This window comes from Arvicanthis niloticus, chromosome 8, assembly GCF_011762505.2.
Source record: "Arvicanthis niloticus isolate mArvNil1 chromosome 8, mArvNil1.pat.X, whole genome shotgun sequence".
In the NCBI taxonomy this organism is placed as follows: domain Eukaryota; kingdom Metazoa; phylum Chordata; class Mammalia; order Rodentia; family Muridae; genus Arvicanthis; species Arvicanthis niloticus.
Genome location: NC_047665.1, coordinates 69,699,855 through 69,715,712, shown reverse-complemented (window position 1 = coordinate 69,715,712; position 15,858 = coordinate 69,699,855). Strand labels below are relative to the sequence as shown.

Below are 15,858 nucleotides of genomic sequence, written 5' to 3'. Positions count from 1 at the left end.
GTCATAGAACTGACAGAGGAACACAGAGCAGAGAAGCCCAGTGCTGAGTGTTTGGTAGGTCAAGGACACCCAGCGTCTTTCTTCCTTGGCATACAAAGAGAATCCGTCTGTAGACTAGACCCATCACATGCTAACACAGGGTGCAGATGGGGCTGATCAAGAGGTGGGAGCGATGATCTTGAAAGCATTCATCCAGTCTCTCTAACCAGCTCTGCCTGGCTCTTTCACTTCACTAAGCAAAGAGTTTCACCAGTTGCAATAAAACCAGCTGTTTCTGAATAGAACCCCTGTAGCATAAGAAATAGCCCCCAAGAAATGACAAATGGGATTACCTGAAATTAAAAGGCTCCTGAATAGCAAAATCAACTTTCAACAGAGTGAACAGAGAGCCCACAGTAGGGGAGAAAATCATGGCCAGCTATGTGTCAGACAAGGGATTGATCTCTAGGATATATAAAGAATTGCAAAGATGAAACACTCACAGGACAAACAACAACAAACCCCCAAAGCCTGCCAACCAATAAATGAGTAACTGACTAAACAGATAAGTCTCAAAAGAAAAAATAAGAAGGGTCAATAAATACACTTTAAAGGGTTCAATATTCCCAGCCATTAGAGAAATGTAGATTAAGGCTACTGTGAGATTATATCTCAGCCCAGTCAGAATGGCTATCTTGAAGAAAATACATGAGGATGTGTGTGTGGGAAGAACAATGGACTCTTATCTATTGTTAGTGGGATTGTGAATTAGTGTGGCCACTGTAGCAATCAGTGTGTAAACTTCTTAGAAAAAGTATAAATAGAGTTTTCATATGAGCCAGCTATGGCACTCTGGGGCAGATGCCCCGAGAGCGCTACCTAGAGACAGACATGTGCACACCTATGCTCATTGCTGCTCCTTTTAACTGTATCCAGGAAACGGAACCAGCCATCAAGAAGTGAATAAGGAAATGATGGTGCATATACACAAAGGAACTGTATTCAGCTGCAATGAAAAATGAAATTATGAAACTTGTGGGAAAATGGATAGAACTGAAGAATGTTATATTAAGCAAGGTAACCCAGGTTGAGAATGACAAATACCATGTTTTTGATAATATGATAATATGCAGATCCTAGCTTCTAATTATTGAATATGTACGTATTCAGGTGGGAGTATACGTAGGTAAAAGCCACAGAACCAGAAAGAGGCTCCTGAGGCAGAAAAGAGGCTTTTATAAAAGTGGAGGAGGAAGAAGGCAACAGGACACATGCGCTATGAAATTGGAAGAGGATATGAAGTGAGGGTTGGGGGGCAAAGAGAATGTGAGGGAAAGTGGACAGAGAGGGAGGGTGTGGTTGGAAATTAATCTAAAGGTAATACGGACTAAACTACTATAAGCAAACCTGTTACTTTGTAAGTTAATTTAAATGAATAAATAAACATTTTTTAAAGAAAATAAAATATTTTGTAAGTGCAAGCATGCTGATTTTTTCTCCTCCAGGCAAAGGTAAAGTTTTAAAGGAAATATTCAAAACATTCTCTAGAAAGGAAGAGAAAAACCAATTTCTTGTATCTTCTACACATGTTGCTTTTAGCTTTTTACTGTATTTAAAATATTATACGTTGTATTTTTAAATCCATTTTATTGTGGTACTAAGATTGACACAAGTAATCAAGACATTTAATCAAGGTAATAAAACTCAAAAAGAAACAATCAAAAAGCGTGCTGAGTGCTAGGGACGTAGCTCAGGGGTTGAACGGTTGCTCATGCGCAGGAGGTCCTGGATTGCATCCCTACCACTATAAAAAATGACCCCCTAAAAAGTGCCTAAACTTTTCCACCACAAGAATATTAATGATTTGTTGGGCACTAGACGATGACCTAAATAAACAGTAGCCGAGAGTCTTTTACTAGGGAAAGGCTTTTGCCGGGGGAAGCCAGGGAAAGCCTGCCCAAGTCATCTGCCCAGGCCCTGACCGTGTAGCTGGACCACAGTGGTGGTCTGAAAACAGCCATATATAATTCCTAAGCACATGAATGTGGCCAGTTCCCACTTTACCTACAAAACCGGACATAGGCTGGTCCAGGTACCCAGGAAGCAGTTAAAAAGTGACGTTCAAAACTGGGGAAATAGTATGGAGCAGGAGCCCCACCCCGCCTGAAGGCTTGAGGGGAGGAAGATGCAGGCAGGACTGGATTTGAAATAGCAATTGCTGATTGTTGGGAGCCGACTTTAGTAGAAAGCGGCTAGATCAACTTTGCAGCCATCTGGAACCATATACCCTGATGAAAGACTTGGTTGTCAAAAGCCTATAACAGCTGAAGCACACTCTGATAAATATATTGTTTATCCCACATAGCTGGTTTTGCTGTTTAGTGACCTCAGCTGTATGGTGCACGTGGTAAAGTGTTTTCACCTGTGTTCTCCTGCTTGTGTATATAAATACCTCAGAATTCCCTTCAAAGGAGAGACTTGAGAAAATAGAAGAGACTGAATCACACCCTGTCTTGTCTCCATTCTTCGAGTCTCTTGCCCCAAGAGCCACACTCTCTCTTGACCAGAGCACTTAGCCCCAAAAGTGTTGAGGCAAAAGTGTTGAGGCAGAATGTGGGCCTCAACAGCTGATAGTCTAAGGGTTATGGGAACGGCCTGAGCACAGCCTCAATTCCAGGATGAGCTCCAATAGCCATGGACGGCGGAAGGGAAAAGTCTCTGAAGGGAACTAGATGCCCCGGGACTGAGTAGTGGAGATGGAGGTTATTTAAGTGTATGGCAGAAGCTGAGCTAACAGCCGCCTGTGGTTTCCATTCCAAAGCCAGAAAACGTAAGTCTCTGTCCCCATCTTGTCACTCTTAGAGGGAAGGGAATTGAGTTTCACTGAACAGTCCCTAATGGAGACGGAGAATGCCAGTTTAATTTTGAAAGGCGTAGGTCAAGTTCTCCGCTGTTGAGGAAACAGCCGAATGAACTTTTGGTTGGGTGAAGGTAATTACAAGAACTTTGCATACATGATATTTGTGATGATAATGAGACCGTCCCAGTTTCTCCCAGATGCAAAGCACTCCAAGCTTGGTGTTAAGGAGAAAGGAAGCAGGTCTCAGAACGGTGTGTGAAGTCTGTTCCTGTTTACATAAAAGCGACCGACGCGTGTGAGTGCCTGGACATATATGTGTGTGGAAAGGACTTTAGAGGGGGTGTTCTGGGATGCTAAGCAAAAGCCAGAGGAGTAAAGAGGAAATGGAAGGGCAGGAGGCGGGACGCCACGCGGGGGCGGGGAGTCTCTTTGTAGTCCGTTCACTTTTGCACTGCCTTTTCTCTTAATAGGAATGTAGTCGACAAATTTAGCACAAAGACCACAACGGAAAAAAGCCCCAGTCCAGTCAGGCGCACTGTGAACGCCACCATCTCAGGGCATCCTTCTTTGGCTCTGTGGACCCCACGGTCCTTCCTTCCGCTGCCCACACCGGTTCCTCCTTCCTTTGTTTTCATTCAGAGCAGTACCCCTAAAATCCCACTATGGCATCCACTAAATAACGCTGAAAACAGCGTCCTTCCAGGTTTATCTTCCCTGCTTAGAGAAGAGGCAAGAATGTGTCTCGTTCATCTCCACACTGAGAATCTTCTCAGCTCTCGATGCATAGGCAACAAAGAAACGATGAAAAGAGATAACGAACATATTTCTGTCTTCAGATGAGACTCTCTGAGTTCTATTTTACCAAGGTTCTAAAATACCAGTTCAATGACCTACTTAAAATTTAATTTTGAAAGCTGAAACAGAAAAAGCCTCAATGAAGAGAGGAAAATCCAGGCCTCCATTGAGAGTTAGTTTGACAAGTACCAACTCACCCTGGAAGAAGCCTGCCATGATTAAATTAATGCAGACAGAACATGAATAATACCAATAGCCAACCATCTACAGCCCTTAAAATCCAGATCTAAAGTTTCTGTAACAGTGACGTTTTCTGTGGCTTCTGTATAATACAGACTGTTAGCTGGCCCTAAAACTATTTTTTTTTTTTTTTAAGAAAAATTAAGAGGTGTTTTTCTGAGTCTGTAAAACCACTGAAGCTCAACTTTGCCAAATTTCAAAAGGCCTGAAAAGCGACTAGGGCATGTCTGAGATACCAGGTTATTAACAGAAAGTAAGGAGCCCTTGACACCTAAGTCCCAAGTGGAAAACATTCAGAGACAGAATTTCGAGGTAAGGTAGAGGTTCAGAGACAGCTTGGTGAGATTCTAGTCTATCATATGCCTCTTGGGAGTGAAGACGGTGGTGCTGCGGGTTTGCCAGTGTGGGAGCGAGGCCCACAGGAGGTTCTGGGGTGCTGTGACAGCTGTGCCTCTGACCCATGGCTCCGGAACTACTTCTGCTTCTGCAGGGGGCCCCAGCAGCTTTCAGGAACTGAGAACCAAGAGGAGGAAGTGGAAACAGCCCGGGGAGCAGTCGGGACAGCTTCGGGACCCCAGGTTCCTCTTGGTGGACAGGAACTGCCTGGCATTAACCATCTCAGCCCCTAGGTCTGAACATGACAGAAGGAAAGTTCTTTGCTGGCTTGCCAGCTATTGCTTTGACTCTTTCACTCAGTTCTCAGAGGCATGGAGACCATGGAGGACCCGCCTATCAGCTTCTCCCTTCCCACCCCCCCCACCCCCACAATGTTGTTCATAACACCCTGAAGATGGCCTTGAGCTGGTCTTGATCACCCCAAGTCACATTGCTTTAGGTGTATTCCAAATGTATGCATCAGTCATTTTTCTAGATTTTCTCCCTTCTTTTCCTCTCACCTTTTCCCTTCCCTCCTTCCTCTCTTCACTCTTTGCTGACCTCATACACATAATTGTCTTGTCCCAGTCTCCCAAGTGCTGCCGTTATAGGCATGTGCCACTTTTCCGGCGCCTTAGATTTTCTTTAGTGAAGAATCTATGTGATATATATACTTAGAAAATGAAAAGAAAGCTGGGAGGTGGTGGCGCAGGCCTTTAATCCCAGCACTTGGGAGGCAGAGGCAGGTGGATTTCTGAGCTCGAGGCCAGCCTGGTCTACAGAGTGAGTTCCAGGACAGCTAGGGCTACACAGAGAAACCCTGTCTCAAAAAACAAAAAAACAAAACAAAACAAACAAACAAACAAAAAAACCAAAAAAAAAAAAAAAAAACCCAAACAAAAAAAGCCCCCCAAAATAAAACAAACAAACAAAAACAAAAGAAAAGAAAAAGAAACCCTAACTCTATTAATGAGACTTTTAAGAGGCGGTGGATTCCACCGTAGCCACCTTCAAGGTGGTTGCATCAGGCCCTCTTGGTTGCTACTCTCTTAAACCTGCCTTAGGCAGGGAGGTGGTGGGGTTTGTAATTTCACCCCACCCCCACCTTACAACACCCCGCTCCTCGTAAACAAGTTCCCCCCTTCCCGTTGTCATCATTGCCAAGATTCCAGATTTCTGTAACAGTTTCCTTATTCGATTCCCTCATTTGACATTTAGGTCGCTTTAATCTATCTGCCACCCTAGAGCCACTGGGATCTTTGAATAAACAAACCCTCAAATTCCCAAGCTCCTGCTGCATTTATCCGTCGCCAGGGTCTTGGTCACTGGCTTAGCTAGCTCCTCCCATCCTGGGCTTTGACTGCCTCCTCTCTTTTGTGTCCTTGGCAGAAGCCCTCACGATGGCAGGCCCTTCTGTCCAGGCCACTCTTCAACCCACTCTACCTAGCTGACCCCTTTTCTTTCAGACTTACATACTTTTCCTTCGGAGAGGTTTTTCTATGCACCTCCCTCCCCCACTCCTTCCGTATCTTCTTACGTATCCCAGGATGGCTTTGGACTTACAATCCTGCCTTCTCCTCCTGAGTGCTGGATTACAAACACCACAGCTGGGCTTTGCTTGTTTGCTCCCACTTCTCAGGGTTGATTACCTCCAGAGCCATCCTTGCAGCTGTGATTATGTGATTGTTTACCTAGTTAGTCCACATCTTCTCAGGCCAGAAATTGTGAGGGAAGAAACTGCGGGCAGTACCTAGCATGTTTTCTGGCACATAGTAGGCACAGTCAGTATGAATTGCATAAGTCTGTTTTTCCTAAATGTAAATTAAAACCATCAAGGAAAACACCAAGCTCCTTAATAATAATCAGACTTAATTCCTGCCAGTCACAGTGAATTAGGCCAACTTCACAGGCATCTTGTGAGACTGCCTTTATTCCCAGTAGGGTCTTCTCTGGCTTCCACAAAATGGGGCTGCCTTGCGTCTTTGCTTTGTGGATATCACAGACTTTCCCCTTGGCCAGAATCTAATTCATCAGATATTCTTACCCACTGATGAAGATTAGACCAGTTTGTAGGGACACTGTTGACTGACAAAGAACTTCCCTCTTAATATGCCCACAGGCTGTAAACAGAATGCGTGAAATGAAGACTTTATAATAAAGAATAGAAGTGTATTTGGTGCACAGCTCTGGAGGCTGAGAAGTTCAACATCTGATGCTACACCTGCCCAGCATCTGTCAAAGACCTAATGCCATGCAGAAGGATGAAGGGCATCAGGAGAGAGATGGGCAAACCTGGAAGGCCAGTTTTACTACAAGCCTACTCAGTCATGATGGACCAATCTATTCCTGATCCATTCACATTTCCAAGATCCTACCTTTCAAATAACTTTGACATGTAATTTCAGGGGCTAAGTTCCAACATATGAAATTTGGGGGACACATTTAAATCATGTTGCCTCCCTTCTTTCTCCCAGGGGCAGAAAACAAACAGACAAACAAACCAAAGACCTGATGTAGTGGTTAGAGAGATGGCTTAGTGGGTAAGACTGCTTCCTGGACAAATATGAGGAGCTGAGTTCAAGTCCCCAGCACTCAGATAAAAAGCTGGGTGTGGTTTAGAATACATATTTGTAACCCCAAACTGTGGACAGTGAGACGGCAGGCAGGATCTCTGGGGCTTTCACCCAGTCCTCTTGCCTCAGTAAGTACACACAGAGGTGCACATACCATGTACACATTTGTTCACAAGCACACATGCAAACACAAAATCAAAATTTAAAAGCAGAATTTTTCTTTATTTAGTTCAGTGACACAGAACTTGCCAAGTATGTTTATATAAGAGGCTTTGACATTGATCTCTAGCCTCACAACAGCAACCAAAATCTGAATGACTAGATATTCTTTTTGTTGTTGTTGTTGTTACACAGTCTCACTAGGTAGCCATGGCTGGCCTAAGCCTTGCTAAATAGGACCAGGCTGGCCTTGAACTCACAGGCGTGTCTGTTTCTGCCTCCCAAATCTGCCTGGATCAAAGAGCTGTATCACTAAGCTGGTTTTAGGCATTCTTAGTAAGATATGAAAATGCATTCACAGCCTATATTTAATACAACATTTTTGTTGTATCAAAGAGTTTCATCAATCTTTATACATATTTGTACATTAAAAAAGCTAATAAAGTGAGATAATGTATGTTATCCTAAAAAAAACCCAGCTAACTCATAAGTTGCTTGTGAATATTTCCAAATTTACATTTAACATTCCCACTCAACTCAGCAGTGTTCTGCAGACACTGAACCGTGCTTACTACTGCTGTTGCTTCTACACTCATTTGAGTCAATTATTTTGTCACAATTTCAACTTTTTTGACTGAGTGTGGTGGTGCACACCTTTAAATTTAGCACTTGGGAGGCAGATGCTTGTGGATCTCTGTGAGTTCTTGGCCAGCCTGGTCTGCATAATGAGTTCCAGGACAGCCAGGGCTATTTACAGAGATCCTGTCTCAAAACAACAAAACCAACCTTTTTCTACATCCATGAAAAACTCAAAGGCTCTATGCATTGGGCAGATACTGCTCATTTATTTTCAATCTACAGCTATCTTTTTTCCTCAAAAACATTTTGCAAACTGAGGGGAGGGGAAGTTCATCTCCTTCCTGCATCTAGAAATATGATCTAAATGTTCCACAATGAAGTTGGCTCATCACTGCCTAAATATTATGATAACAGTAATAAGTGGTAAAGAGTACCTGAAATGTCTCCTCCCCACACTGTGTGTGTGCACACACACGCACGAACGTGTGTTTGTGGGTGTGTATTTGATGGGTGTCCTTGTGTGTTATAGCATGTGTTTGGAGGAGGTCAGACAATCTCAGTTGCTTCACTTTCTGCCTTGTTTCTGCACAGGCAAGGTCAACTGACCTCTGAGCTCCAGGCAGCTTTCCTGTCTTCCTCTCTTTGGAGAAATGGGATTATAGACATTTGCTATCAGGATTGGCTTTTACATGGGTGCTGGGCAGCAGGGGTGGGGCGGAGGGGTGGGGGGTGTTGAATTCAGGACTTCATATCTGCACAGCAAGCATTTTAGCCACTGAGCCATCCCCTCAGCTCCCATAAGGCTCTCTTCTAACAGTTTCACATACGAAGTTTTCATTTACAGAAACTGGGCTCTCAGTGTGAAATGCCATTCCTTGGTTACTCATTCAACTAGGGAAGATGGTTGTGCTTGAAAACTATAAAAAATAACATTCATCTTATAGAACCTGCAAAATGCAAAAATGCAAAATGTTTTGTAAAAATCATCTATAATCCAAAATGTACCCCTGAGAACGCTGTCAATATCATAGTTTGTGTTTTAGATGTACACTCACACATCAAAATCAGGCCAGGTATATCATTTGTATCTTATTTTTACTTATATAAACATTGGTGATTAATAATAATGATTAATTACTATACCATTATAATTTCTATGAAAATATTGGGGAAATCTGGGGTGGGGGGAACCCCTGGCTGATTTATTGGGAGCAGTAGATTGAGCAGAGGGCCTCATACCTGATCTGAGCTATATCCTCAATCTGTATGGTTTTTCATGGATGCATCACATGTTCTGACTCATGAATCTGCTGTAATTCACTGATTGCTTCTCCTACATTGGAAATTTCTCTTTCTGCTATAGAGACCTATATGCCAAAGACCTGAAACCTGGTGAGTTGACTCCGGCCCACCCCAGCTTCCTGCCTACCTAACTCTGATTTAATTTAATTTTTTTTCTTGAGACAAGTTTTCTCTGTGTAACACTGGCTGTCCTGGAGCTCTGTAGACTAGGCTGGTCTTGAACTCAGAGATCTGCCTGCCACTGCCTCCTGAGTGCTGGATTAAAGGCGTGCATTACCATGCCTGACTAGTTTAAATCCTTATCCTCTGAATATAAACTGGGTGATAGAAGACAATCCAGGAAACGACTGGCCCTTGTGTATAGCTTTTGAGCTCCAACTTCTCTCCTACACCAGACTAATCATATTGATAGCAACTCAATGGTAGATTCTTGAAATTACAGCCATTATCCAGGAATTCCGAGTCAACTAGGTAAACCAGAAGGCTGGCCATAGATATTTAAATTGAAAAATAAATCTCTAACTAGCTGCTAAAACTAGTGCAAAACCTCAGACAGAAGGAGTTTGAATATCATACCCCAGAGACTCACACATAGCATCATCTCACAGCAGTGTCTTCCTACAGAAGATGGATCCTAATTGGAGCCTGCTTAATTGTATTTGGACCCCACTCATTCACTATCCTTTAGCTAGGTGTGACATTATATTTACTTTAATAATGGTCTTCCAAGTGTTTTGAATGACAACGTTATAGAACATACAAAGATGGAATGGACTCATCCTACAGCTCTCTGTGATTTCTACCTAAAGCAGTGAAAAGGCTCTGGGGTGTAGCTCAGTTGGTAGAGTGCTTGCCTGCTACACTCAAAATAGAGGTTTCTGGTACAGACCTATAATCCCATCAGTTAGGACGTAGACAGGTGGACCAGGAATTCAGGGCCATCCTTTGCTACATAGCAAGTTTGAGGTTGGATTGGGTTACATGAGTTCCTATTTCAAATAAAATAAAGTCATACAAATACAACCAGATAAAATTAAACCAAGAAAGCTGCTGATTCTCCTCTCCTTAGAGAATCCTAGTCAGAATTATTCAATTGAAATATTTTTATCAAAAGTGTAGTAAAATTAAACAAAATCAAATCTTGCATGGTAATGCACACCTTTAACCCCACCACTCAGAGGGTGCACACACACATGGATCTATCTATGATTTCAAGGCTAGCCTCCTTTCTATATAGGGAGTTCCAGGCCAGCCAGGCTCTGTGGGTGTGTGTTGGGGGTGGGGGTGGGGTGGAGGTGTGGTGGTGGTGATGGTGGTGGTGGTGGAAATCATAGAGCATCTACCCTCTCCCCACAGCCATTTCTGGTTGGACGCTAAGTCATTGTAACACCGTCAGCATTGTGGCTTTGATGAAGGGCTTCAAACTGCTTTATGTGTGTCAAGTTGGTTATAGTAAGAGAAGGAAAAACAAAGTAACAGCTGCAAGAAGCAAAAACAACTCAGCGCCAGGAGCCTGTCAATCATACATTTCCCTGCTAGTACTTGTCTTTTGAACAATTCCTTGCTTAGAGATTGACCTCAGCCTCAGAACCAACAGCAAAAGAGTTTAAATGCAAATAGGCGTGCCTCCCTTCACTATGGAAGCCTCTTGCAAAGGTGCTGAATCAGGATTCAGCAGGATGTATCAATGTTTCATGATTATACCTTTGTTTTCTTGTCCTTGTTTCTGCCCTTCCCAGGAGAAATCATGACCTCTGGCCCATCGGTGCCCATGTTTCTCTGAGAAGGGTTGCCTAACAATGCCCAGAGGTGCCCATTTCCTGTTCTCGTAGGCTCATACAGCTCTTTGCTGTCACTGAATTTAGTTTTTCAGCAAGCCCATTGTCTTGCATTATTAATATATAATTAAGTACATTAGAGTGATTGTGAACAAATAAAGAGCTACAGAGGTATTGAAGTAGAAAGACTCATTTCAATCAGGAGGAAAGAGGTAATTGTTTTCAAGGACAAGGGCTGGTACAGGTTTCTGTGGAGTGGTGATAAAGAGCAATAATCAATGATGATGTGAAGCTCTTGAGTCTGGGTCAATGAGAATTTGTTAAATAAATGAACTCCTAGCTGGGTTAACAGCAATATGAAAGCTATTTCCAATAAAGCAAGAGAAATGAAACAACTTGTGGGCTGTGTAGAATGTTGAATTTGGTTGCAGATTCTTGTGTAAAGGTGCCTGTGGACAAGCTATGAAAACTGGTTCAGACGGGCTCTTTTCTGAGGTCAGGTGAGAGTTTATGGGGTATCAGCAAGGTAAGGACTGTACATTCCCCCCACCCCAGACAGGATTTCATGTATACCTGGCTTGTCTCAAGGAAACTGAGGATAATCTTGAATTTCTGATCCTCCAGCCTTGCCTCCTGAGTGTCAGGATTACAGGTCTGCAACGTTGTGTACTTTTATCTACTGCTGGTTTTGAGTCTAACAAACAGTCTATAGAATAGTCCCTAAAGTGACCTTTGTGTCAGATTATACCTATTCACACAAGTAACATCATTCTCTGGTTAAACGATTTGATCAACTAGTGGAACGGTGGGTCAAGCCTATGACTTCTCAGCACTAATTTAGGCTGGTTTTGTTACTATCTTCAACCCCCTTAGTCATTAACAATGGTCACCATTGGTACCAGGAGAAGCAAGGTATCATTTGGGGGGATAGTATCAACAAGTTAGAACGACCAAGGGGACTTGGGGGCAATCGTGTTGAAAGGTCAAATGAAGAGTAAGGAAGGTCCCCCACAGGATCTGCCCCCTCTTTGTCTTCTTGAAAGATCTAAATTGGATTGTAGACTTGGAACAACAAATGCCAGCATAAGGAGGGCTAAATTTCAGTGGGGTGGTGGTGGTGAAAGGGAAAACATTTTCAAGTTAGAGGGTGTGTGTCCTGAATAAGAGAAGAAAAGGGTGGTCTGTAAAAATGGTTGATGAGTTCCAAGCAAGCGGTCCAGTTTGGGACATGGCTGTCCTGACTAAAGCAGGGAGTTTTCAGTGAGGAATCCCAGGGTAGGCTAGGAAAGACGTGCTAGTATTCGACAGCGTGGGAAGGCCCAACCAGAATCCAAAAGGCGTAAGGTTAGGAAGTTCAAGGCAGGGACTCTTTGGCAGACAGTTGACCAAGAGGAGCCAAGGTCCTTTCCCTAGATGCTGGGAAAGCTCGGGTCCCGATGAAGCGCTCCGGGTCCCACGAACTCTCCAGGCCCTTGGCACAGGAAGCGGAGGTTCCGGGACATTCCTGCTTGCCCCATGCATTTGGGGGCTCCCTCCTCGAATCTCCTTAGGCTCCGTATCCTTTCCTTGCTCCTCCCTGGGTGCGAAAAAGGCATGCTCGCGCGAGTCCCCGCACTCCCCAGCAGCCTCCGCAGAGAGTCGGTTGCGGCCGCCAAGGAGGTGCTCGCCTAGCACCGGTGGCGGAGCGCACCGAACAGCTTAACGGTCCGGCATCCGCATCCGCACCCGCCCCGCCCGTCGGCGCCGCTGCCCCGCCCGCCTCTGCGTCATGACGCCGGCGCTCAACGCGGAAGCCGCCGGCCGCCTGGACCAGCCGCGGGCTGTGCGCCGAGCCGCGGCGGGCGGGAGTCGGGCGGGGGCGCGAGGCGAGCGCAGCTGCAGCCTAGGCGGCGGAGCGCGCGGAGCGGGCGGAGCGAGCGCCCAGGACCGAGCGCGGGCGGAGCGGGGCTGGAGCAAGCGCGCAGCGGCGGCCGCCCCGGGGGATGCGGCTGCTTCCCTGGGCTAGCGTGTAGGGAGGGCGGGTCCCCGGCCTCGGCGGCGCGGCAGTGGAGGGGACTGAGACTGCGGCCATGGCGACCCCCGGCAACCTGGGGTCCTCCGTCCTGGCGAGCAAGACTAAGACGAAGAAGAAGCACTTTGTGGCTCAGAAAGTGAAGCTGTTCCGGGCAAGCGACCCGCTGCTCAGCGTGCTCATGTGGGGGGTCAACCACTCGGTAAGGCTCCTCTGCGGCGCGCTCCTCTTGCTCCTCGGGCTCAGCCTCCCGGCTCTGCTCCTCCTGCTGCAGCGGTGGCAGGGCGGGGACCTCTAGCCGCCTGGCTTGGCCGGTCCTGGGCCCTCTGGCCACTCGCCTCTTGGGGTACCCCTAACCCCACGATAAGCGTTCGCCTCCTGGGTTTCTCCAGCGGCGCTTGCGCTCCCTTTGGAACCCAGGGAGGGTGCGGGATGAGTAGCATTCTCTGTGCTGTGCTTCTGAGCCTCTCTGCGCCTGTCCTGCCCCGCATCGGTCCTCCCGCTGGTGCTTGTTGCCCGGGAAGTTTGTACGGGGACCTTCTCCGTCTCAGTTATCAGTCCCAGCGGGGACTGCTCAGGGCCCAGTCCGAACGATCGCTCCACTTGTCTGGGACCGATGGGCCCTCCTGTCCTGAGCCGGTGGGCAGGTGTACCTGTCCCTGTCAGGAAGCGTTCGGAGCCTCTCGGCGGTAGGACTAGAGTGAACCATAAGATTTTGGGCGGCAGCTTGAGAGCTTAGCTTTCTTTTTTCCTTTAAAGGCAGTATTGTCAGACTCTAGGAGAATTTTTGTGTGTGGGGGGAGCAAAGGAAAAAAAAAAAAACAGCATCGTAAACATGGCCCTGGTGCTGAGCGTCTTCTCTCCATCCCTTCCCGCATCGCCCAGCTGCTGTGCCCTTTCCAGACCTCCTGGCGGGGAGTCTTCCTCCGTCCCCCTTGCTTCCCCCCTCCTTGGGGAGCCAGGTAGAAGTCACCGACTGCGGAAGGGCAGCCTTGGTGGTGACAACCGGAGGGGGTCCCGGCGGGCGCGAGTTTGAGGTGGTCTAGAGTTAATTGTATCCATTTGAGAGATTGTTTAAAAGGCTAGCGGGGAGCGCGTTGGGGAGGTTAGCCTAGCGCACAGCCAGGGATGCAAGGAGGCGCGCGGCTGCGGACTCTGCGGACTGCAGTGTTGGGGGCTGAAATAGCCTCCTGCTGATCTGACAGCGAGAAAACTCCTGCAGCTTTAATCTACTTAGATGGGATCAGGAAACATGATAGGCGCTGTTGGCTGAGCCTTGGAAGTTTCAATGAGCTTGTGAATTTTGACCGTGACCTTACCCACTGCAGTCTGCCAGCTTCCGAGGCAGAGCGTAAGCCTGCTGCTCTGCTTTTGATTTCGGTGGATACCCTGGTGTCCTTTTCAGCATAATAGAAGTGACAGAAAGCCAGTGTGGTTTTTGCACTCTCAAATTAACAGAGTTGTTTAAAATGGCTCAGTATCTTTTATTTATAGTTTTCCCCCAAGTGGAAAAAGCTGGAGAAAGGTGAAGCAATATGGAGATGATTGTGTTTATCTGGAACGATTTAAAGAGTTGAGAAATCTATTACTTTACTGCTGGATCTACCAAGGTTCATTTTACTGACATCTTTAGTTGTTAGGAATGTCATCTGTTAAAACAGCAGACAGCAATGACCCCCTCCCCCCCCCCAGTTTTATTTCAGAAAGTGAAGTTACAGTTTTCCAATGTCATAAGCCTCTAGGTATGTTTGATTTTGTAAAGTTCTTTTTGTTATTTACGTTACTGTTAGCAGCTTCCTAATTACTGCAACTATGATAAATACCAGTTGAGCGTGGACCCAATGTTTACAGGGGCCCTTTTCAATCTCCTTTCAGAGTTCTGGTGTTTTGGTCAGGAGTGTTTGTATGTGTGTCTAGGTTTAATATAGTAAAGCAGTGGCAACAATATGCTTCTCGGGGTAGGGGAGAAGTGACTGAGAGTGTCTGGAAAAAGTTGCCATTGGGTGCACTTCACTGTAACATTTGGGTTGTTACCTTGTACTTACTTATTTTTGAGTTGCTACATTTGTTTTCCAGTTACTCTTCTTGGAAAATACTGAATGAATGGTGGTAGGAACACTGAGTGTTACTTTCTGTTGCTCTCAAGAACAGTTACTAATTCTAAGTATATACATTGCCAGCATAGAGTATCATGTAAGCATTTTATTAATTCAACACATACCAACACATTTGGAGCCTGCTACAGTGGGGAGGGATGCTAAAATGACTCTCCCTTTCGTCCATGTGCCTTTATTTTGAGAAATGTGAGTTGACATAAGACAGTTACGTTTCTTCTTTTTTCTATCAATGTATTTTTTTTTTTTTTTAAATAATACCCCTCCCCCATGCTTGCAAGTCATGTATTTCTGGTTGGTTTTATTTTAGGAAATGATTATTGGTACCAGGAAGATGTTTTACCATGCTTTTTGTGCACCAAAGTTTATAGAATAATATCAAAATAGGTAAATCCACATTATCAATAATGAGCATGTATATAAATGGGGACATTTGAGAAGGCAGATAATTCAAATCAGAGCCCTTCCTTTGTAATTTTAGTGTAGCTAGGATTAGCAAAAAGAATCTTACCATGGGTATAGCAATTTTTTGCTTTTAAAATTCCATCAGACTTTTTATTGGATATTTAAAGCAACCATAAATTTGGAGCACTGAAAAGAAACCATACGTTTTTATCATGTGAGTGTCTTATGGTGGAGTCTGTGTTTGAATTCTTCAACTGTGACTAGACATATTAACCAGTTTTGGGGACCACTGTTTGTAACTGGGAAATGGGATTGTTGGACTTGATGAGTTGCAATTCTTTTTAATTTGATGACTTAATTATTTCTACAGCTTACTAGTTGAATAGCATCATATTAGGAGTCCTAGAGTATGCAGACCTTTGGGGATTTTTCAAAGCCTAGACGGGAAGAGGGAGAGATCTGAGATCTGTGGTGATTTTTTTTGGGGGGGGGGGGAGGAACTGAACTGAATTTGCCAGGTTGATTGTAGCTGAACTTCATTGCCATCTATTAAATCAAAGTCTATTTGATTGAAATGTAGAAACTTACAATTAAGGTGAAAACTTTCCAGTCCATTGTAGTGGTAATGAAAAATCTTGATTTGGACAGTGCTCCGTGTAGAGAATAAGACTGCCATTGTGCGCTTAAT

At 45.1% G+C, this 15,858-nt stretch overlaps 1 protein-coding gene across 2 annotated transcripts in view; it reads left to right on the top strand.

Moving 5' to 3' along the window:
• Nucleotides 1–12,485: 12,485 nt before the first annotated feature.
• Pip4k2a (phosphatidylinositol-5-phosphate 4-kinase type 2 alpha) overlaps nt 12,486–15,858 on the top strand; it is a 160,718-nt gene continuing 157,345 nt past the window's right edge. The window contains exon 1 of one of the 2 annotated variants that reach the window (XM_034510551.2): nt 12,486–12,853. In XM_034510551.2, coding sequence (XP_034366442.1) covers nt 12,710–12,853 — 144 coding nt within the window. In that variant the 5' untranslated portion in view covers nt 12,486–12,709. The remainder of the gene's footprint in view (nt 12,854–15,858) is intronic. The other variant, XM_034510550.2, reaches the window with a different exon arrangement.